This window comes from Delphinapterus leucas, chromosome 1, assembly GCF_059928025.1.
Source record: "Delphinapterus leucas isolate spDelLeu-1000000601 "Yukka" chromosome 1, BTC_Dleu_Yukka2, whole genome shotgun sequence".
Taxonomy (NCBI): Eukaryota; Metazoa; Chordata; class Mammalia; order Artiodactyla; family Monodontidae; genus Delphinapterus; species Delphinapterus leucas.
Window position 1 is genome coordinate 105,009,500 of NC_143129.1, and position 25,893 is coordinate 105,035,392.

Here is a 25,893-nt window from a genome sequence, read left to right on the forward strand (position 1 = left end):
GTGACTTTTCCAACAGGTTCTGAATCAAAAGATAAAGTAGGTTTCTAAACTCTCCAGTAATGACTCTGAACTGTATCTGAACAGAGGACACCCAATCATTGTCTGCTACTATGTCCCTTAACACAGTCTTTTTCACAGGAAAAATTAGTCCTGCTTCTTGATGTTGGACCCTTTCTTACCCAGAAGCATATATTGTCCGTTGTTGAGTAAACCAAGCTTGATTGTTTCCAGGACCTTACAGGAAAGCTGGGTTTAAGAGCTTTGTTAGGATTCCATTTAGCTTTCTTGAGTTTCTCTCAGTGAGATACCCTGGGGTCATTTGGGTGAGCTTCTTTTTCTTCTTTGACTTTCTTAGAATACACCCTAACCCTATCACAAAGATAATTAAAAAAATTCAAGTAAGGAATTGAGGCCTCCAGGAATCAGACACATAGATGGAGTTAGAAGTGCAAAAGGTTTATTGGGGAGTAACACTTGTGGAAGGAATAGGGACGAATAGGGATGAAGCAGGATTGGTGAAGGGGAGCAGTCAGACCCTGAAACAGATATGAGAAGAATCTTCACCAGTCCGACAGAGAGCCCAAGGGCAAAGATGGCCTACTAGGGAAATCCTGCATTGGATAGAAATGGCTGGGCCCCTGTACCACAGTTTTGCTGCCTTGGCTGGGGCCTCCCCAAGAGGACCCCAACCTCAGCTTGAAAGCTGAAGGGGATCTGAAGTAGGGACCAGTTAGAAGTTGTCTGCTCTACCACACTGTAGCAGCTGGGCACAAGTCTTTTCCTGAAGGAGGATCTGAGTGGTGCATGTCTGGGTCTGTCATAGTTGCTTGCTTCTACGTGTACTCATTAAGAACATTCCAGATCCTAGTTAAGTCACCTTAGTGTATTTACTCATTAGTTCTGGTGAAAGGTTATACAATTCTTCAACAGTTCAAAAAGTTGACCCCTTAACTTGCAGAATCAGTTTCTATTTTTCTGTTTTTTTTTTTTTGTTATAATTTGGGGTTCCTACAATAGAGACTCAAGGTATTTGTATAATAAGACAGGAAGAGTGCTGTGAGGAAGAGCCTCCCCAAGACACTCATTGGCTAGAATAGCACATGGACCTGTGAGCAGGAGATGTTCATTGGCCTGACTACTGAACAGGTACTTCTCCCACTTTATTGCCGTGGTCAGTTGAGGCAGTGGATTTCTAGTTGGGATTAAGATAGGATCAAGACAATCTGAGGAAATCTGAATCTGCTTCCATAGGGACAAATCGTGGAGGGGAAGATTTGAAGTTTGAACCGTTTTCAGAGCTGACCTCCATCATTACCTTGCCACTTGGGAATAAAGAAGTGAGCTAGTGGACCAGAGGGGATAAAGAGGGGCTAGTCATCAGAGGGGATAAAAATAATGACTCAAAGACTACCTACTTCTTAAGAATTATCTAAATAGTTCATGGCAATTCTCATCCATTTGTGAAAGGTTTAAGCTTCTGAAACTAAGTGTGTGGGAATGAGGAACACTGACACTAGGAATATCAGAGGAATGGTACGCTAGGGAAATGCTGTCTGAATGGAAGAAACAGCGGCATTAAACCATAGTCACAGGAAATGGTATTTAAAGGAATGCAAGTTCCCTTTAACTGGCAAAACTATGGATAGACTTCCCCACCAGGCCCCAGGGACCAAGGACTGGAACTTGAGGCAAGGTTAGGAGTGCAGACTGGAAAATCTTCAATATCCTAAAGATTTAGACAGAAAGGGCCATGGGCAGTCGGGACCTCAGGGAGTTTTTAATGGATTGCCGGGCCACAGGAGGGCACAGCTGTCTTCCAGGCAGTCCAGCTAGCTGGTAGAGAACAGCAAGACTGTTTCCAAATTCCACTGGCTTATGGAGCAAGAACTACTAATATCTCCAGCTTATTTTGGCTCCATTGAAGGGAAGGGACAGTTGTTTTCTTGCTGACTGTGGAAATCTGATCCACATTTAGGAATTCTTCGTTCTTTTGTTCAACACAGTATTTATTATCTTTAGTGTCTTAGACGCTACATAAGAGGATCAAGATAAAACAGTAGGATATATCCCCTAAAAGACTAATACTCTGGTAGAGATGGGGGAAAAAAAAAAAACATGATTGTAAAACACTGTGATAAATGAAGTAATAAAGAAACATTATGAGAGTATTTAAAAGGGAGTCATTATTTATTAACCCATCCTGTGTTGAGGTAGGATGGAAGTGATGTTATCCAAGGGACAAGAGATGAAGGACATTCTGGGCAGGGAGAGAGAAAGAAAAGCCTGAAGCAAGAATCAGAATGGAGAAGGCTACGGGTGCCTGGGGAGGAGAGAACACACAAGCAGTTAGTTCTGTGTCATCTTCAGCTTAAGGCACAAGGGAAGTGGAGGAAAAAAAAAATATATATATATATATAATATTTTATATGCATATACAGATACATTGCTATAGACTTATAGCATTTTATATTCATATTATATGTTTGTTATATGCATTTCCCCCCTGGATTATGAAGTGTTTTATTTTGTTTTGTTTTTTAAGAATAGAGATAGTGTATTATATATTTTTAACACCATTGTCTAACATAATGCATAGTGCCTGAAACAGTTGTCTATTAGGTTATCTTGGAACCAGTAATTTTATACTGGCAGTTTTCTTCTGAGTAAATAGAAATAAGAAAGTCAATGTTAATTTATGCAATGTGAGCTCTATCAAGTCGACAGTGTTTGTTGAGTGCCTACTATGTGCTGAACTCTGTGCTACACGCTCTCAAATACTCTGAAATAAGAGCGCATATCAGGATCTCCTTTTTTATACTTAACATCCAACATACATGTTATTTATGTGCCTGGGTTGTACTTCCTAGTAGACTCTGCCTTCCTTGTCTCACTCATCTTTGTCTCCAGCATAGGCTAGTTGCAGTGCCTTGTCGTCAGTAAATAAATTTGTTAAAAGGATAGAACCCACATTGCCTAGAATGCCACTGGCTTTAATTTTTCTATTTATATTTGAACACCCTTGGAATTATTTTAAAATTTTAAATGAAATTTGTGGTGGTATAATTTACTTATAACAGAAAAAAATACATTTAAGTATAGAATTTGATATGTGTTGACAAATGTCTACTCTCATGTAAATACCATCACAATCAAGATACAGAACATTTCCATTACCCTAAAAAATTTCCTTATGCCCTTTCCCACTTAGTCTCTTTCCCATCCCCAAACCTCAGTGACAGCAACCAATGTTCTGCTTTCTGTCAGCGTAGCTTTTCCTTTGTGGAATTTCGTATAAATGTAATCATGCAGCATGTACCATTTTGTGGACTTCTTTAACTGAGAATAATGTTTCCTTGATTAAGTCCAAGTTGTTGCATGATTCAGTAGTTTAGTTTTTTTTAATTGATGAATAGTATTCCGTTGTGTAGACATGCCACTTCATTCACATACTAATGGATATTTGAGTTGTTTCCAATTTGGAGCTATTTTGAAAAAGTTGCTATGAACTTTTGTGTGCAAGTCTTTGTGTGGATATATATTTTCATGTCTCTTGAATATATTACTCAGAGTAGAATTGCTGCATGGATTAGTAAGTGCACATTTACCTTTAGAGGAAACCGCCAAACGGTGTTCCAAGGTGATTATGCCATCGTTAGAATTCTTAAATCAGGAAACCTGGTGCAAGGACACATGCTAAAATATAAGTTAATTTAAAACATCCCCATTCCGATGCCTAGTCTTTGCATTTACTAATAGTTCTACCTGGAGTAGTTAACTCTTTCTGTCTTACTTTACCGACATAGAAGGATAAATATATCACTTTTGCCTATTACTCTGAAGCTACAGCTAGTCTTACAGGTATAAATGAAGTAGAAGCCTTTTATAGTTCTAGTTTACAATTGATGGCTGCATTTTACTTTAAGGAACAATTTTGCTAAAGAAGATGATGGTTTAGGACAGGATAATGGGAAAGAAAATTAAGAAGGAGCAATAGGTACTCAGATTGATCTTCTAGACCCTAGTTCTGTCTATCAGAAAAGTGGACATAAAAATGCTAGCTACTTCCTAGCATGCCATGTGAATTAAGATTTAAGAGTTCCTTAGTAGAAAACATTTCATAACTGGTAAAGTTTTTCAGTGGGTTCATTGAAATGCCACCTTCTAAGAAAACCATTTTGAAAAGAATTGTGCAGAGTGGAAATTACCAGGGAAATTGGAGAAAATGTTTCTTAAAGTCAAAGATTTTACTAGTAATTTAACTTATCAAGAAATTCTCACAATCTCATTCTCTAGTGCTTATTCCTGTGTACAGGGCATGAAATCAGTGAGATTTGATGCCCCAGGTAATTGGTGAAAATACCTGTCCTACAATGGAGAGGTCATCTAAGGGTCCTCAAAAGCAGCAGGGTGCATCATATATAGAACACCCTTAATGTGTAACTAGAGACATGCTAGTTACTAGAATTAAAAATTATTATCTTGTGGCCCAGATAGAACATTAAGCTTTTAAAAGCAGCCAGTTTTGGACAATGGAAATTTCTGCAACAAACAGTCTGCTCAGAACTACATTTTCTGCTTTTTGCTGTTGTCACTGTTGTTTGGTTTTCATAGGAATCTATTCCAGAGTGTATTAATTGCAGACAGACACAGGGTTGGTCCTCATTAAAATTGTCACAGGCCACATTTATCTCTAGTTTGCTTTTATCCTCTTCTTAGCACCTCACAAGCTTGATCTGTTACCTTCACGTCATGTAGTACCCCCAAGACCACCACGTGTTCCCCAGACCTGTCACTCATTCCTTTAAGGGCTTCACTGCTTTCTTGCTAGTAATATCACACACCTCCATCACAGGAAAACCCATTCTGCTCCCTCACAGCTTTCTTTGGCGATCATATAAATAACAAAAGAGTTAACAGGTATTAAAGTAGTACACACACACACACACACACACACACACACACACGCAGTTGCTATGGGAGGGATTACAAATCATGATCAGGAATGCGCATTATGAATATCTGCAGTAAGAGCCAGTAAAAAATTGGTGATACAGGTGGGCTTTTTGTGGACTAGACACTTTAAAAGACTTGTTAGGCTGTTCTTTTTTCCATGATTATCTACCATTTTTCTTCAGAATTTTTCCTGCTTTGTAAAGAAGTCTTAGTGAATTTCATCCTTTTAGACAGTATCTATCATAACATATATTTGTGTTTTTCTTAAACCCAAACATAATCTATAAATTGATGGATACATAAAGAAATAAATTGAAAATCTGCCAAGTTTTCATTTAGTCTTCTTTCATTGACACAACAAGTTATTTTGAGTGCCTACAATGTTATATGCCTAGAAGTAGAAAAGCAATCCAGAATTGTCTTCTTTTATTTAATTTTTGTTGGTGTGGATAATGTTAAAGTCTCAGTCTGTCTGAGAGGTTGTAGTAACTTTGTGTATTTCCTATCCTGAAGACTTTTTGTAGGGGAGAATTAGAAATTGTCTAAAATTTATTCATTTCAATAAGATTCTAAAAATTGGCTTGTTAGGAAGGGTCATGCCACCTGATGCTATCACTAGCAAATGAGAAGGTCAAGATGCAGAAGCACTATTAATTTTTTTAGATCTCGATCATTCATATCAAAAATGTGAGGAAATAGGAATGTGTGAATAGTTTCTGCAAAGTATACAGATTAATTTTTTCATGTTATTAGCCTCACCACATTTCTAGTTGTATTAGAATATTCCCTATTATGCCTGTCAAACAAAACTTTGCAATTTATGGAACAGTCAATAATTTTTACAATAATGTTGGCTATAAGTTGTCTTTAAAATTCTCAGGTAATCAAATTGTGTTTCAGCTGGGTATGAAGATTAGTAAACAGCTGGCTTAACTGAGTATGAAGACAGGTAAAATATATCTGAACACCATAAACCTTACTCATAGAACTATCGGAGGATTAAACTATGGTATATCAAAATAGCAGCAGGTGATTCAAGTAAATAAAGGTAACCAATGGACCATATTTTTTTACAAAAACTGAAAAACTCTGAACAAATCTCAAATTGTTAAACAATGTACGAGGCATCCATTTAAAGTATTCAGCTAGTGAGAATCAACAGAAAAAAGTGTGACAGATGTTCAAAGTAAATATAAAGACACGGTGGTCAATAGTATTGAAAGCCACTTAGAAACCTATATCAGATTATTAGTCTTTACTCTATTGGAACCAGATAATATTTTAAATTTGTTATACTAATTTTTATCAGGCTACCTTCCATGTATTATGCAATTCAAGTGATCTTTAAATTACTGGCAAATTCTACCTTAAAGAAAGCTTTCACAAAGGACATGCAATTGATGTCATCTAGAGTTACTGTCATTTCTAGGCTAAGTCCCATGGAAATTCATAACTTAAAAATGAAAGTCACAAAGATGCAACTGTCTTCATAATGCCAATGCAGTGGTTATAAATATTTCATGAACATTGCATGGGCAGGGGCAGATCTCCATTTTCATGAGTTAGAATTTGTACAGCTAAGTCTCCAGATTTTACTATTCATAATACACAATATGCCCTGTAGAGCATTCCATATAGTGCATTTTTAATATTTATGTTTAATGAAGAAATTACTGTTCTGAAAAGAGAACAAGCCAAGTCAAAGATTTCTTGTTGAAATTATTAGTTTTGCTGAATAGCAACAATAACAATCAACAGAAATTACTTCATCACAGTGTCTTAGCACACAAACACATAACTTGTAGAGTAATACAAGATGACTGATCAAGATACATTAAACCTAAGTGAAAAGGTTCTTTCTAAAGGTTATAACATTAGAAATCTCATCTTAAAAGCATTCGAAAGGTTAAAATGCAAAGAGCAACTTTCTTACATATAAAAATATTAATTACAAATGAAATACTTGCCTACTGTTTCATAGTTTAAATATATGTCTGCATTTTTCTGGGTGGATCTTTTCTTTTTTAAAAAAAGCATTTTAACTTCCTAAGATAATATTACCAAGTTCAATAATGAATTGCTATTGCATATTTTAATGTAATTTATCAAAGCACATTATCAGTACCTGTCAGAATAAATTTTGCACTAAAAGTAATGAAAAAAAAGGACTATTGTATGTGTTGAAATCAAAGAACATTACTACTGCTAAGTTATTTTCAATAGGAAGGATAGGTTCTTGCCCTCTAAATGATACTTGTCCCATGAGAAAATAGAAGCCTGAAAAATCACAAGAAACAGGCAGAGGAAAACATCTATTCCTTGCTTTTAAAAATGAGCATTTGATATTTTGTTTCATTCTTGTCATTTTAATCAATTCTTTCAAGTTGACCAATGTTGAAAAGTGCTACACAGCTCTTGGCAGCATTTGCAAAAGTAAGCTAAAGTTACTGATCAGCTCGTGTGTAACCTAAGGCTGAATTACCCCATATTAGCATATACTATATACCGTAATTAGATTGATTAGGAAGTCACATGTTTTCTTTTGAATACAATTCAACAAGACTAAGTCTTCTAATAATGAAAACAATAGGCTGCAGATTTCATACCATTCACCGGGGAGTCAGCTATTCAAATATTTTTATTAGGCTTAAACCAATGAGGTCATTAGAAATTCTGTAATGGTTCCCGAACTTATCACCAGAAGTTTATGTTTTATTTCTGACATTATTTAACTGGAAGTGGGAAACACTTTCTTCCATTTGCTTCTTTGTAATTTTATTTTCCAAAGGCTCCCTTGAGGAATTTAACCTTTATGTGATGAATTTGCAGTTCACTTGAAGTGTGTTAACCTTAGTTCCCTAATGAGTCTAGATGTAATACTGAGGAGGAATTTGAGAAATATATCATGTTGCTCATTGTCAAGTTGGATTTGTCTTGCACATCTCCAGCTTTGCTGTTGTTCCAGCACACATTTTGATCACAATTCTTTAATTATGTTCTATATTTGACTGACCTATTTGAACAGGATCCAGAGCTGGTGCGAAACATCTGTCGCTGGGTTAGGCAAGCTGTTCAGATTCCTTTTTTTGCCAAGTTGACCCCAAATGTCACTGATATCGTAAGCATCGCCAGAGCTGCAAAGGAAGGTAAGAACCTGACTTACATCAATTGCCTCGTTATGTAAGTATGGGCCTAAATTTCATAGCCATATTAAAGTATATCTTTATCCACAAATATATGTGCATATCTCTCTTTAAACTTTAAGAAAAGTATTAAATTGAGCGCTTGACTTCACAAACGTAACAGATCCATACCTATACTCAAGCTAGTAAGTGGCCCGGGAATACAAGAATATCTATCATTTTTCCTAGTGAACACCTGGTTTACACACAAACAATTGTGAAACGAAGCCACAGTCACAACAAACCACTCCAAAATGAATGACTTCACAATATAACAGTCCAGCAATAGCACCTGAACCTTTAATGAAACTTTTTAAAAAGATAGCTGCTTCCACAGGTGAAATTTCTTATGAGTTCCCTTTATATTTGGTGGGATCTAGTACTCTGCCTTAAACACATGCTCAATAAATATCTTGAATACATAAATCATACAGTCAATGCATGATTTTACAAATCATATATGCTTGTGTGCTATCCAGTGGAAATTGCATCCTGATTTGTAAAGATATTGTAAATTAGCTGGAAAATAAGACTGAATACAAAACATTTGGCATCCACAAATCTGTATAATAATTGGAAAAATAAAGTGGTGCTAATTAAAAATTTTTATGTCTAGCATTTTAAGTATAATTATAGGAATGAAATTAGTGAATATATTTGAGGGGAGGAAATGTTCTCAAGAGAAAGTAGAGTGTGCATTTTTCTGGGTTGTGTGGGTTTGAATGGGCTTTAGCAATCGTCCCTTTAAGAACTGCAGAAAAATGTTGTGTTTTTCATAGGTGGCGCAGACGGTGTTACAGCCACCAACACCGTCTCAGGTCTCATGGGATTAAAAGCCGATGGCACACCCTGGCCGGCAGTGGGCACTGGGAAACGGACTACGTACGGAGGCGTGTCCGGTAGGTGTTACCCGCTCCTTGCATTTTTGCTTCCTTGAAGGTTGGTGAAAAATCAAGAGATCATGTTACAAGCAAGAATACTGTGCCTTTTATGATCCCAAATTCTTATAACTCACTGCTGGTCAAAACTCCTAATAGTTATGACAGATGGGACAGATTGATCGAGTGACTGATAGCACAAGAAGAGAGTATACCAAGATAGGGTTTCATACAAATTCTATTCTCTTGCAGTCTGTGCATTACTCAGAATTTCTCATTGTCACAATTGTCTCATCATTAATTAGTAAAGGCTAATAACAAGGCCTTCTAAAAGAAGAATATAAGCACCCTGATTTTCCTATCTTTTTTCATAGTCTGAGTTAGTTTCCAGTCTTCCTAGAAGTTTGAAATCTACCTTCTTCAAAAATCTTACCTTCACAACTGTGAAATAAATCATTAAAGCATTACGTTTATAGCTTCAGCTGACAAGATATTTTTAGACCTCATACCTTTGCACACTTTCTCTCATCAAAGAACACTTGCATTTGAAACAGAAAGAGAAGTTTTAATCCCAAAGTCCTGTTCAGTATCTTTTGCCCTGTGCACTCTGTTGCTGTGACAGCATGAACTTGGTCTTGCAAAGACAATGCTGTGAGGTTCTTGACTGTACTGGTATGGGGATTAGTCTCCTTGGTGATAGAGACAGTGGTAAATATACATAACATAGCAGTGTCCCACTGTTCAAGAAAAGCATTGCTGAATCAGACAAAAATGTGCTTTTGGAAGAGGCTGCATAGACACAAATAAAGCTCTTTCCATGCTGAGGTATTATGTTTTGAGAGCGTGAAGTGTGCCTATAAGCCATGATTTAAAATTAAAAAAAAAAAAAGTATATTCTGCTTTTAATTGAATGCCATTCCCACAATGTCAGAAAGAGGAAGGCTGTAGAGGAGCACCTGCTCAGGGTCCAGACAGAACTCCCTTTTATCAGGCGCTATCAAACAGTGCCTTAAATATTATTGTAATGCAGAATAACATGGAGCAAGTTAGCATGTGTCTCAGAAAGAGAGTCGAGAGATTCCAGAGTTGGGCTGTAACGTGCACTATGTTTTCTGTCAGCCCATTTCAATTTTTCCAGCCTGCCATGTTGACAGCAAGAGAATAAAGGAGGTCACAGAGGGTGCTGAACATTAAAAATTAATAAAAGAACTATTGCAGTAGTATTTTATATAAGTAACACCATTCGCATTTTCTCATTTAAGCTGCAGTTTCTGAATATTCTCCCATACTATAACTCAGTCTAATAAACTGATGGAATTACAGCATTAGAAAAAGTCTTTTGTGTTGCAGTCTTTTAAGCATACACACACTGGAAATTATAGCAGTATCTGCAAACAAGTTTAGCTGTACCTCAGGGCCCGTTAACATTTCCATAAAACTCTATTTCTAAGATTTATAAATTCATCTATAAATATTCACTTGGGTTATAAACTCAACCAAGCCTGGGTAGAACTTTCATTTTAAACAACAAAATGTCCCTAACATTTTTAAGGGTTTGTACCTCATTTCTGATAGGTTCTATAATAAGTCCCTTCACATTATAAACAATTTGTTTTGAAAATAGACTCTCTCCATATTGACAAAATTAATAGTTTTTTTCCTTTTAAGCAATGTTTGTTTTAATTTAAAGGTAATATAATCTGAAAAGCAGTTTAAACAAGCAATGATAATATATTTTAGGATAGAAGTAAGTTCTATAACAAAGTACCTTCAGAATGAGTTATAGCAAAACCTAGCCTAACAAAATGTGTTAAATAATAATGGCTTCAAATTTTAGGAGTGATGAAAATATCAAAATGGCTAAATACCATTCCTAGTTTTATGAATTATGCTGCTTCAATATAGAAAACTACACAAAATATGCCAGGTATTTTTACAAAATTTAAAAAAAAATTCCCACAGCACAGTGCTAATACTTACCCAAGTGTTCTCTCAGAACACTGGAATATCTACTTTTGGAAGAGCTGCTTGAATCATAGATTTTTTTTTTTTTAAGTGAAAGCTACAAAGAGTTCAGTTTTGGATAGCCACCTGAAATACAGTACGTACTTTTCATTACCAGGGAAGGCTATTTTTCTCTTTCAAAACTTTCTAGCTCTCTATCAGTCTTTTTTTTTTTTTTTCTCAGAATAAGATCCCTGCTATTTGAAATGAATATTTTGTTTTGTTTCAATGGGGAAATGGTGAGGAACTAGAGTAGAGCACATGCTATAGAACAATGGTCACATTTCAGTGATGTCCTTCTTTTAAAACATATTAGCTAGTAAGGTGCAGCGACTAGCTTCAAAAACAGAACCTCAGCTAAGGAATGTCAGTTTAATTATTTCAAATATGATCAGTCTGGATTCTAGAGTATTCTAAAGCAATGTTTTTCAAACTTTGGTTCCCAACTCATGAGTGTACTATGGAATCAAGCTTAATGAACTCTGAACAATTTTTTTTTTTTTAATGAACAGAAAAAACTATCAGAATGCTTTGCACACAGTTGGGATAAACACTGGTCAAACGTCTTTTTTTAGTTATACATGTAATGCGCACATATGTGTATTTCTGTACTAGGTCATGATGTAAAATGAATTTTTTATTGTGGTTAACTTCAAAAATGTCAGAAAGCTGCTGATTTAGAGGGAGGTCTCTTTGTTAAATAAAAGATGTCATTATGCCTGTAGAAGTCATTAAGTGAGGTAACTTCTACTAGTTGAAGTTTAAAATTTATATCAAGAGGGAGAGTTAGGACTTCATTCCAAGGTCTCATCCTCAGCTTTGTTATTTTAGAAACTGCATTTTCCAACTCATCTGTAGGTTATTGGAGTGGGGAAGATGGTCAAACACAGGAATCAAATTCATAGTAAAATGACTTATAAACCTAAATTTTAATTGTAGGAGAAATACCTGGCAAGATTTGAGATAACAGTAGGAGTCTATTAAAGGTGATTTCATAGTGAGAGCAGTATCAAAAGAAAGCTTGTTCTGTATTCATAAGGAATATTTTCATGAAACTAGGATGACTAATTAAGCTCTCCACCATACAAGTACTTCTGTCTAAATCATTGCCTCTAAAGAATCAATATTCTCTACCTTTCTATGGACAGTAGAAACATAATACTGTAAGTTGTTACCACGTAACTTTCTTTTTTTCTAGAATCCATGCAGAACACTTTTTAACATCAAACAGCAATTAGTTCATGTATCACTACAGAGTTGAATAAATTATTGTTGTTTTTTTTTGAGGGGTAGGGGAGAAAATTCCTTGGCTTTATTTATTTGGTTAGAAGGAACACTAGTCTCATCAGGAACGTTATTTATAAACTCTGTCCTCAAGTGAATTACTCATTATTTTACCTAGTTTCAGTTTGGTTATTTTTTTTCTTGATTTAGTTTCAAATTTTTACCCTTTTCTTGACCTTGTCCCCAAATAATAATGGTATCTTAAGCTTGCCCCTAACTCAGTGATTACTATCACCTGTATAAATGGTGTTATCCAGCTGTGGTGGAACATTTTCACATGAAGTCCTCCCTGTAGATAAGATTCTTTTAGAGATGGTTAAAAATGAGTCCTGCATGGCATAACTAAAGATATGTCTTTCTTGCAACTGACTTCACAAGGATAACTTTTATTCATTTATAGCTGCATTGGGAGAAATAGTAATCAAGCAATGGGGTAAACTCATTTGAAGGAGTTTTTGTTATTGTTCCTTATTGTGTTTTAAAAGATTCTTTTTATTAATGGGGGATGGGCATATTCCTTAGGTTTGTTGTTATTCCGTTGTCCTGCACATATTTCGTTTGTTTTACATGAAAACACATTCACACACACCCACATATAGGGAAAAGTTCTGAAATTTCTCTGCAGAAGGCACTTTGAGATGATGATAGATACTTTAGGCTCAGTATAATTTACTTTCTACAAGGTTGAAAAATTAACTCATTTTAAATTATTTTATTTGCTAAATTTGTTTTATTTTATCAAAAAAGGGAAATTCTTGTCCTCAATTTCAAATTTTAGATGTTTGAAATTATTGATTCTGTATCAACTTAGTTAAAACAGTAGAACACTATTATTATTCACTACTAATACTTATGAACTTTATACTGATTTCTGAATAATTCATCAAAGACGGCCTTCAAGATTTGATCTCTGTTTCAGGAACCCATATTTTACTAATCACGTGAAGGATATTACAGAGGTTAAGAAATGATGGTGTATTTCTCAACAAATGATAATGGTATACTCCATAAATGTTCTTACATTCTACAAATAAATGATATATGATTTGATATCTAGCTATGTGGGCTATTGGACAGTGCATACTAACTGAGCTCTTATAGTTACAAGCCTAAAGGTGTTTTCTTTGTAAAATCAACATGGGAATTACCAATAAAAGAAGGTGCAAGTTAGAAATTTGCTAGTAATTTGTAACTCTGTGACAATGTAGGGCTAGAAATGAGTACAAAGTGTATAGTTCAGAAAATTTGAGGGAATCGATGTATCAATAGTGTATCAATAGTAGCTTAAAAAAGAATCTTAAGCATTGTCTCCACACTGCATATTTTATGTTTGTCTTTAAAATAGTTACTTAAGAGTTGCCGGGACTTAGCAGCATGCACTCAGCTACTGGGCACTACATAAACACAAATCCAATGTAACCCACTCTAAGCATAAACTTAAACTTATTTTGTTGTATTTATTAGTGACTATTGTGTAAAATAAAGAAGATGACAAAACATACACTAGATTGGAAACTCAGAAGTTTCAGTTACGTTTTGTTTTGAATAACTATTTTCACACATGCAAGCAACTGAAAATTTTAGTAAGATTGCTTGAAGTTCTTATACTATACGTTACAATTATATCATAAAATGCAGTACTGATATTTTTTATAGGAAGTAGTTTTTAATGGGCTGGATTTTTTTATGTGTCAATCACATGATTACTGATGCATATAATCCTTTCAGAAAAACACACCTACTATCCGTCATAAAATTTCAGCTATCTATTGTAACCATCTCTATCAATAAGAGCTTAGATTTTAATACTGAAATATCTAAAGTAACCTGATAAAGATAATATTTAAATGAATAAAAAAGCAGTAATAAATCATGCCAAAAAGAATAATTAAAAGGAGAGCCTTCCATTTTATACTCACTTATCTATTTTCTTTTTTTATATGTACCAACATAATGGAAAAAATTCTAGTCTATTATTCACATATGTAAAAACATTCTTAGACTATCACAAGTTTAACTGATCAAATTCTTAAAGAACTTGTTATATAAATATATGTACTGTATTTGCAGAATAGTCAAAAGTAGGCATATCAAATAAAGATGTTGAATTACAATTTTCATTATAAATTATCAGTTTAGTTGAGAGAAGCTCACCATTAGGACTATTCTCATTTAAATCATGCTTATTTGAATATATTCATGTACAGATTGACAAAGAATCCCCTTTTGCATTATATTGCTTTTCCCGAAGCCTGAGTTTCTCACTGTTTGGCCATCGTTGGTCTATGCAGGAGATCAGAGTCCTAATAATAGATTTTTGACAGTGAGCTCGCCTGCTACCTGCCCTACACAAATCCTCACTGTTCATGTTTGCTTCACGGCAACAAAGCAGACAGAAGGAAAATGCCAAGTGCTGAGTTTGAGGTACAGCCTTGCCTTGGCTTGACATTTCAGCAGAATAGCAGTTTATGAGATGCATAATTTTTCATCTGGGACTCAGCTGCCATATTCATAGACGCTTACAGCTCATCGACAGACTGGAGCAAGGGCAAAGGTTTAAAGCATAGATCAAGGTCTATATTCTTTCCTTAGGTATTTTAAAATAACTGCAGATAAATGATAAAATCGAATAATGTTTAAGAGCCAAACAATTCTTGGGTATCTGGATAGTATACATGTTTTCTTTGTTCAAAATTAGGAAAATAAATTAATGTCTGTTACCAGCTCCTAAGAAAATATTTGATAGACTTTGTAAACTAAAGGACACCAACAAGCATATTAAGAAAACTTACCTTTGCAGCAGTGGTAATGAATTATTAAATTTCTTTCTTGTGTGTGTGTGTGTGTGTGTGTGTGTGTGTGTGTGTGTGTGTTTTCGTAAAGAATGATTTCAAGCTTGAAATTAATCAAAAATGTTCTATTATGAAAGTAAAACTAGAGAGTATTTTGTCACTGTTTGAGCTTGAATTTAAATATTCACAGATTCATGCATATCTACTGTACTAAAAATCAGTGTAGGTGCATGTCAGTGACTGTTTAATTTAGAGCTACACATCTCTGTAAGCTTCAGAAACAGTTCACCATGTCACAATGCCATACAGAACAATGGTACAGTACATTGGATTAATTAAAGAAACCTTGCAGAGAACTGAGTTCTCAGTATGTCAAGATTTCAGTTTTATGTTAAATATTTTCTAAAGGCCAGACCCTTAAATCTCAGGGGCTGTACCAAGCAGTGAGCTGTGAATTTAACCATAGGCTAACTGCTAATGATAAGGAAAAGAGTCCTAGTTGAGGCAGCTGTAATAGTCATTGGATTAGGCTATCAATCACTCGGCTCCCTAAGGAAAAGGAGAAGAACAAACAGTGAAAAGGGAAATTAGGAAAGGAGGGCATGATTAGAATGAGATTCTTCACCATCTTTATCCATTCATTGGCTTAAATCCGTAAGCGTTGGTCCAAACTCTCCAGCAAACTCTGACTATAAAGCTAACACATTTATTCCTAACATCTAGAGAACTATCAAAATGTCATTGGTTCTCAGTAAAGATCTTGAAACCCTCTAGAAGCAAATGCCTGATCACATAATAGAAAATAGATTAACCCTTAATTGTTGGACTTAAGATTTGTATATATGATTCCTTTATGTATCAGGATTCATGTATGTTGATAAAGGAAATATTTCTATTTAACTTCTAAACTGTAGCCAGTTTTTACTTATGGAAGTTCTGCTGGTGAGGTGAGACTCCAGGAGATCAGTGGTTCTCAAACTTTAATGTGTACCAGTACGTGGAGGACTTATTAGAATACAGATTGCTGGAGTCTTCCTCTTGAATTTCTGATACATAAGTATGGGAGGGCCTGAAAATATGCATTGAACAGTAGATGAAGTACAGTTAGTGTCAGTGAGCATTTTGGTTTGAATAACTTACTTCTCAAATAACTTAAAAGGCTTTAAGCCAAGGTAAAATTAGAGAAGCATGGTATTCTATAAATAAATGCAGAATCTCTGCCCACAGTTAAGTATCTGCAACAAATTGTAGTTAATAAGGTCAGAATTAATTCCTAGAAAAAGTATAGAACACAATATTTGATGTTTCAGAATAGAAAGAATATGTCACCCCATTCCAGATTAAATGTTGATTGCAAACCATTGTTTATGCGAAGAGAACCCATTCTGAGTGCCGCTAAAGACGATTTATGGATATTAGTAATCCTTTGAAGGTATCAGAGGTAGACAAGGGTAAAATTAAGCTCACGACTGTGAAATATTATGTTTTCCTTTTTGACTTTGTGCAGATACTAACATACTGAATAATAACAGTTTTCTCCCAGGACAAGCACTTAAATATCAATGAACCTAAGTTACTTTCTCAGACTCTTAAAATATAGAAGACAACAGTATTGGTAGCCTTCTGTTCTCTCTTCACTTACTTCTTTCCTGTCATCCCCATACAGTGGTATCCTTTTAGCAGTAAAAGGAAGGAGATAACCAATGTTGCAGAGATAAGCTATTTCAGTGTACAGTATCCCTGCTGTTTGCACGATTACACTATGCACTGAGAGTCTTCCAAAGTCGTGTTTATAGCCTGTTTGCCATAATGCTCATCAATCATGGAAGCTGCCTACAGCCTTCTTGGATGGAGGAGTGTCCTGGTGTGCAGCCCAGACAATTTTGTATCCTGTGAATACCTGATAAGCTCCAAGAGGTCCTTAAGTGTAGAGCATGGTAAACCTTTGAGAGACCCATGCAGTATCTGATGCATTAAAGGTACAGACTGCCAAGATGATACAGGAGTGATGGTACAGGAAGAGTTAGGATTGGAATAGAGGAGCCAAAGGAATCTGGTCAGGCCAGTTTAACCTCTTTGCTATGCTTTTGCAAAAAGTCCAGCACTTTGATTCAGTTTGGTGCAGAAAGTATACTAAGGATTCTATACATATTATGTCTGTGGTCTTCAAATTTTTATGCTCACAAATACCCCACATTTAAAAAATTATATACCATGTACCCTTCACTCATTTTAGGTTGACCTTTACAAATTTTGGCTATAAGTTTACTTGATAGCAAAAGACAGAATTTCCTGAGTTCTGCAAATATTCATTCTTAAAATGAAATTGCTACATCATTCTTGTAAATAAACCTAATAGAATCCAAAGAGCAGTGACTTTATACTCATCATCTTATTTTAAAATACATAAACAAGCTCTAATAATAGTTGAAAGTTTTACATAGATTTTTTTCCCTTGAACTAGTATTTTTAATTGAACTTCTCACCAGATTTTATTCTGTTTTCATATTTTTTAAGCTTGAACTTCTTTTATAAGCCGCTCTATGGAATTTGTCTTTAACAAAATATATGTTTATAACTGGACATTTATATTTTTTAAATTTCTGGGTTAAGACTTTAAATAATAAATGTTTTTTCTTTCGTATTGTTAGACTTTAAAATTTATACTTTATCATAATAATATAAATGTATTATGAGTTTTGATTATTTTTCAACATGAAATTAATTTTATTGGAAATGCATTTCTTAATGAGAAAAATATGGCTTTTAAAAAAAAAATCTGATCATGTATCCATTGATGCATGTTATTCCTAAAAATGCCCAGGTTCAGCATCATTCTATCCTGCTTTTATTTGTAGATGTGAACATTGAAAGTCCTTGTTCATCTAAATAATTTTAATTTTAGTGTGGAAAGAGTTTTATAATATCATAGTCATTTTACTCAAATCTTTGGATATCTTTCATGTTATAAGCTAAACATTACTTATTGATCTTAACCAAAAATACTTAAACAATTTGATGAGTTTCTCTTTCAGTTTTTCTGAAGCAGTAACTTAGAAGTCATCTGACTTGCAAAAATAGTTTTTACTCAATCATGGACCAACGCCAATATTTTGAATTATCATTCCATTTTGTACCCTAGAATCTTTATACCACAGGGCAATATACCATTGCAGTATTTGAGATCACTGAGAAATATCCTTTTTTTCTAAGGTGGAAAGGAACGTTGAGACATGGGAGTTGGGAACAGAAGAGCCAGCATGATCTCTTGACTGTACTGTTTCTCAGGCAATATAACTTAAGAAACAATACATATGGAAATATGGGATCTAGAAAGTGATTCCCTTAAAATCAGTTTACCCATGGGATACATACTGCCATATGAAGTACATCACTGAGTATACATACTTTTAGGACAAGAGTGCTAGCTTATTTCATCTAATCTTTGCACAACTTTATGACAACAAAACAGTACCTTGGTTTTATTACTTTTTATGTAAACTCGACTATGTCTCTTAAAGTAGCACCAGCAATTCTGAGAAAATTTCCTTGCATGGGTTAATAAATTTCAGTATATAATTTAACATGTGCTAATGGTGGTATTTGAACATTTATGCTGCTAGTCACTTGTGTTACTAGCAAAATTGATCAGCCTTTCTGCACTCCTCAGCCCTGGCAATTCAAAAAATGAGTAATAGCTGTGTGGAATATCCAGGCCTTTTTAATAATATGATCTTTGTGTGCCCAGCACTGTATTGAACACTCTAAGTGCATTCTTATTTAAATAACCCTATGAGGTGGACATTACTGGGCCCATTTTACAGACTTAAAGACTCAAACTCCAGATGGAGTTGAGCCATCTGGAGTTGAGCCAGGACATGTCATAGTTTGGATTCAAGCTAAGATCTGTCTCCAAAGATGAACAGCTAGGCATTTTTATCAATGTCTTCATCCAAAATCTGCCACAATAAGTCTAAACAGTATAACTATGGTATACTTATTAAATTCTAATAGGCTACAGATGTCACTTAGTAATCTAAAATTTATTCTACGATTTGACAGTCTGTGAACATTGTCAAAATCATGTCCCTTATTATCTGTATCACTTTATCTCCAAATGGGAAAATTGAGTCAAATAGATGAATTAGGGGAAAATTCTTGAACTTATTCCAAAGAAAAACAACAACAACAAAAAAAAAAGACAGGAAGCATTCAGGCATTTTTCTTAAAATGTAAGCATGCAGCATTCAATTGAAATGAAACTGACATCAATATAGCCATAAATAACCTTATTTGTTACTGGCTTAGATAAACTGTATGAGGGCTTGGTCCAACTGTGATACTGAGAACAAAGTTTGGGGTCCTTCTTAATTCCTTCTTTGTAATCTTCAGTCAGTTACAAATGACCATGTATTTCTGCAACTGTCTCACCTTCTTTTTGGACAGATCCATCTTTTTCCCCAGGAACAGTATTGTCTCCTTTAAAATTTCAACTGAGCTTGCAAAAAGCACTATTAAGTAATTCAGAGATGTTAGTTGTTCATTAAGTGGGGAGAGCGAAAAGGACATTTTGAAAGTAGTGAGGTGGGGAAGATATTGGGCCATAAAACCTATGCTAAGCCCTTTCTGAAAGGTAAAAAGTAAACTACACTATTTCTCACTTTCTCTGGTTTAAAACAAAAGAAGATAAAATATAATTAAAATAAGAAGAAGGTGAAACCCTCTTAGCATACATTGGGTATCATATGGTATGAGAAATTTTAATCAGTGTGAATTAATTTGAAAAAAAGTATATAGACGTAGTCAAGAGTCCAAGGAACATTTCTTGGACATCTTTGTTCATTTAGCACATCTGTTTAATGATTGACCTATTTAGATTATAAGCTTCTTAAAAGCAGGAACCATTGCTGTTTCTTCGTTATCTCCACCAAAATGTAGGAAAGTTAGAGGCACATTTTAGACCTGCAACAAACACCTTTTGATTCTTAATTTTCAGCTGTGTACAATTCAGAAGGTTTTGGAGATCAGACTGTCTCTTAATCTCTGCCATCCACCTTGACTTGCTGGTGAGCTTTTTGTAACTGAGTAAGAAATTCTAAGAAGAAATTATAAGAAATTCTATAAGAACTTTTCATGTGTGATGTCATTTAATCATTATAACCTGGTCAGGTGGTCTCAGTTAGTGACCTGTTTTACTGAAAAAGAAACTGAGGCACAGAAAGGTCAAGTAAATTCTGTAATGTCACACAGCTGATATCTATGTATATTGGGGTTCATGCTGTCTGGCTCTTGATATTATGAATTTAACCACTATGTTATAGCAACTTTCCTACCCCAGCTCATTCTGTATTAAGTTACTCTATTATGCTTTTGTAATGTTCTTAATATATTATATGATGAAAATACACAGAGACCCACTTTTGTATTTCTTTAACAACAACAAAAAAATTAGACTGAATATAATCTATAAATATGCCACTAAGATTAATTACTGTTTAAAAAATATCACAGTAATGACAGGTCACAATTATACTGTAAGTGGCCTAGTAAACCTCTCAGTATTCCTGTTAACCTCTGTGCTTCATGCATTTCTCATATTAATATACTGAGAAATAACACAAAGAAACATATGTACTTTTCAAGGCAGATGCCAAAGGTTTAATGGATCAAATTATTTCTGTGCTGGATTTTTATTCACTAGCTCCAAACATTTGGTCTTTTACTTTAGCCCAATGTTAAAATGGAATTATAAATTTCTGTCTGAAATAGTGTAAAATAAAGCATAATAGAAAAGAATTGGGCTAACAGTAATAGTTTGAGTAGCGGAAGTATCTTTTTGCCTTGGCCCTTCTAGCTCCCTAAATCCTTGTTTTAATAGCAAGTTTATACTTGATGGGGGTATGGTAACTTTTTGGTAGAAATAATGTGTGTGTGTGTGTGTGTGTGTGTGTGTGTGTGTATTTGCATGTTTGTTCCTTATCCATTATTCTAAATTATTCCCAAAAGACTTTTCTTTAGTCTCACCATTTTTGTATAGGTTTATAATATAGCAGGGATCACCAAAGTGTTTAGTGTGATAGTAGTCACCCAAGGAGCTTGTTAAATATGCCACTTCCTGGGCCGAGAGAGCATCTAATTCAGTAGATCTGAAGTGAAGCCAGGAATACATACTTTTCTCAACAAGAATCTCAGAGTATTCTGACACCTGTGATCTTCAGTCCCCATTTGGCACAGGGTTGGTGGGGGCATTTTAATGTGGGGAATGTCACCATTACGAGGTATAAAACTTCCCATAAAAATTTGAGATGTTTGTTTTAAGGAGAATGAAGTGAACCAGTATATCGTTGATGGTCCAGTTTAGTCATTGATCTTTCTAATAATAATTTAGATTTTTAAATGAGTAGACCCTCAGAAGGATTCTCCAAAATGCTCACTAACATTTATGAACAAATAAAGAGTGACAATATTCAAAGGAACAGCAAAATGTTGACTTAACTCTTAGCCAAATGTCACATTTGTCAAGCAATTTTTACTAACTTTCTATTTGGTGAGCTTTAGGTATAGGTATTAAATTTGGGGTGATGGGATATATCTTTAGAGGCCATTCTTTGCTACTCCTATAGTATTCCTGACCAGGTATTTCTGAGTATGTGCATATGATTGGATGTATCAAAAGAGCTGTTTTTATGAGAATATTTTGGATGATTTTTTTGTTTTTCTGAACCAGGAATAGATTAAAACAGAGCCAAGAAGCACTTTCAGCACTTTTATACCTACTTTAAGGCAAGCAGCATTGCTGTTGTTCCAGTGCCCTAAGATAGATTCTAGAATGAATGAAAACTTCATCTCTCTCTCTCTCTGTGAGGGGTGGCCAGGAGTAGCTGGAGGCAATGCCTAATGTGTAAGAGCTCTAATCCTCATAAGCTAAGATCTTCAAGTAGAATTAGAGACTGGAAGAGTCCTAGTATCTGTTCACTGGGAATTATGTAGTTTTACATATATTCCATCTGTAAAGAGTGTTAGAGATCAAGGCAAGGAGAAAAAAATAAAACTTTCCCACTTTAGTCTCACAGACTCCCATGATCTGCTAGATTCTGCCAATTTGCCTTTGAAATGTGAACATCAATGCTGCACATACCTTTAGTCCTGAAGAGGGGATTTGCCTAACCATGCAGACAGAAAAAACAGGGGCAATTCATGCTGGACTGAGATGAGAAGATGCAGAATGGATAGGGAAATTGTTGAGAAAAGGAAAAATAGTAAAAAAGCCAAAATACAATAGCACAAATAAAATCCACATTGCTTTTATGCCAGAGAAAAATTGAAACCATGTAAACTCAAATCAGTGTTGTGAAGGGTGGCCTTAGGAATCTCTCCAAAATGTAGACAAATAGAACAGAGAAGTCAATATCATGAAAGAGAAGGTGATGGACATACAGACAACCAAAAACGGAATTCTTGATGAAAGTAGCAGAATGGGGGTGGGGCAGCAGGTAATTAAAGAAAAAATACCAGTCACTATTCTAAGCTTACTTTCTAAATTTTAGTTTCTTTAATAGGCACTTTCCATATGTTAATTCATAATGAAAGGCATATATTTTTAGACTTTTAAAACACTTTCCTAAATTAAAAAATAATTAGAAAGAATTCACTGATTACCAGAAAAATCTGTAAAGAGACTTACCTAGCACGTTCTACATAATATTTTGAATTACAAGAATAGATGTATAAAATTAGTCTAGCCACAGATATGGTCTCAAGAACACTAAATAACAGAAGAAAATGGAGTGGCATATATTTTTAGAAGAAAGGGTAATCAAACATCCAAGTTGATATTAATGTGTGAAAATTCTCAGATATACAAGGGCTCAGAAAGTATATCATTCTTTAAAAATATTATTGAAGATATATGTACTAAATAACTGAGTAATAAATTACAACAGTGGTTTTCAAATTATAGTTTCTGGACCAGCAGTAAGCATCACCTGGGAACTTATTAGAAGCACAGATTTTTCAGGGAGAACCTTAAGACTTACTAAATCAGAAATTTTGAAGTGTAGGGCCCAGCAGTCTGTTTTAACAAGCCCCCCAGGTGATTCTGATGCACACTAAAGTATGAGAACCATTGAATTAAATTATGAATCCAAGAGTTAGGAGGACATTGCATAAATGTTAAGCTTTTAAAATGTTAACCATATATGTAGGCCTAAATATTTATTAGAAATTGTTTCAAAATTAAATGCCTGTGTCAAAACTTAATCCTGAAAAAGAAGCCACAAATATTAACAAAATTTTAAAAGGAAAAACTTAGATCTAAATTCCAGATTATTTTAACAAAGAATAATTTGTGAGAAATAACAAAAGTAGGTGGGTGGAAATTCAGGTGTGCAAATTTCTTATCCTAAATCGGAGATTTTTTTTGCTTCACTCTTGATGTAGATAATTTTAAAAACTTGAAACAGCCTTTTGAAAAACTTAAGGATAATTATTATTTGAAGTAGTGAAATTTAAAAAGGACATATACTATAAAATACCTAGGAATAAATCTAACTAAGAGGTAAAAGACCTGTACTCAGAAAACTGTAAGACACTGATGAAAGACATTGAAGACAACACAAAAAATGGAAGGATATACCGTGCTCATCGGTTGGAAGAATTAATATTGTTAAGATGACCATGCTACCCAAGGTAATATACAGATTCAATGCAATCTATATCAAAATACCAAGTGCATTTTTCAAAGAACTAGAATAAATAATTTGGTGGAAACACAAAAGATTCCAAACAGCCAAATCAATCTTGGGAAGGAAGAACAAAGCTGAAGGTATCATGCTGCCTGGTTTCAAACTCAAAGCTATAGTCATCAGAACAATATGGTACTGGGGCAGAAACAGACACATAGACTAATGGAACATAACAGACAGCCCAGAAATGAACCCACACTTAGATGGTCAATTAATCTACAACAAAGGAGGCAAAAATATACAATGTGGAAAAGATACTCCCCTCAATAAATGGTGTTGGGAAAACCGGACAGCCACATGCAAAAGAAGCAAACTGGACTACTTTCTCATACAAAAATAAACTCAAAATGGATTAAAAACTTAAATGTAAGGCCTGAAACCATAAAACTCCTAGAAGACAACACAGGCAGTACTCTTGACATTGGTCTTAGAAATATTTTTTTGGATATGTCTCCTCAGGCAAGGGCAAAAAAAGCAAAAACAAACAGATGGGACATCAAACTAAAAAATTTTTGCACGGCAGAGGAAACTATCAACCAAACAAAAAGGCCACCTAATGAATGGGAAGAGATATTTGCAAATGATATATCTGATGAATTTCATATGCAAATATATACAAAGAACTCATACAACTCAACATCAAGAAAACAAACAACCTGATTTATAAATGAGCAGAGGAGCTGAATAGACATTTCTCCATAGAAGACATACAGTTGACCAATAGATACATGAAAAGATGCTCAACATCACTAATCATCAGGGCAATGCAAATCAAAACCATAGTAAGATATCACCTCACACCTGTCAGAATGGCTATTATAAAAAAGACAACAAATTGAAAATATTGGCAAGGATGTGATGAAAAGAGAACCCTCATGTACTTTTGGTGGGAGTGTAAACTGGTGTAGCCATTATGGAAAACAGTATGGAGATTCCTAAAAAATTAAAAATAGAACTACCATATGATTCAGCAATTCTTCTTCTGGGTGTTTATCTGAAAAAAACAGAAACACTAACTCAAAAAGATATATGCATCACAATGTTCATAGCAGCATAATTTACAATAGCCAAGATTGGAAGCAACCTAATTGCTCATCAATAGATGAATGGATAAAGAAGATGTGGTATATATATATGGAGTATTACTCAGCCATAAAAAATGAAATTATGCCATTTTCCACAGCATGGTTGGACCTAGAGGGTATTATGCTAAGTGAAATAAAGTCAGACAGAGAAAGACAAATAACGTTTTCACTTATATGTAGAATCTAAAAAAAAAACAAAACAAATGAACAAACATAATAAAACAGAAACAGATTCATAGATACAGAGAACAAACAGATGGTTACCAGAGGGGAGGGGATGGGGGAAGAGAGAAATAGGTGAAGGAGATTAACAAGTACAAACTTTCATTTATAAAATGAGTCATGAGTATGAAATGTACAGTCATGAGTATGAAAGATATTACAATAATGTAATATCTTTGTGTGATGACAGATGGCAACTAGACTTATCATGGTGATCATTTTCTAATGTATAGGAATATCAAATCACTTTTTTTTGTGTATCAGGAGTGAACATAATGTTGTAAATTAATTATACTTCAAAAACAAAGAAGCAAACTCACTGAGAAAGAGATCAGATTTTACCAGAGGTGGGGAGTGAGGAGATGGGGAATTAGATGAAGGTGGTCAAAAGGTACAAACTCCCAGTTATAAGATAAATAACTACTAGGAATGTAATATACAATGTGATTAATAAAATTATACTGCTGTATGTTATATATGAAGGCTGTTAAGTGAGTAAATCTTGAGTTCTCATTACAAAGAAAAAGATTTTTTTTCTTTTTTTTTGTACCTATATGATATGATGGATGTTCACTAAACTTACTGTAGTAATCATTTCATGATGTATGTAAGTCAAATCATTATGCTGTACACAAACTTACACAGTGCTGCATGTCAATTATATCTCAATAAAACTGGAAGGAAAGAGGACACATATACTTATTTATAATTCTTTTAATGTTTATTATCTTTAATGCTTTAGAATCTAT

General features: G+C 34.4%; 1 protein-coding gene across 3 annotated transcripts in view; it reads left to right on the forward strand.

Moving 5' to 3' along the window:
• DPYD (dihydropyrimidine dehydrogenase) overlaps positions 1-25,893 on the forward strand; it is an 825,900-nt gene that overhangs the window by 584,722 nt on the left and 215,285 nt on the right. For all 3 annotated transcript variants that reach the window (XM_089919140.1, XM_022553288.2, XM_089919145.1), the window contains 2 exons: positions 7,979-8,099; positions 8,915-9,034. In XM_089919140.1, the coding sequence (XP_089775266.1) occupies positions 7,979-8,099; positions 8,915-9,034 (241 nt within the window). The remainder of the gene's footprint in view (positions 1-7,978; positions 8,100-8,914; positions 9,035-25,893) is intronic.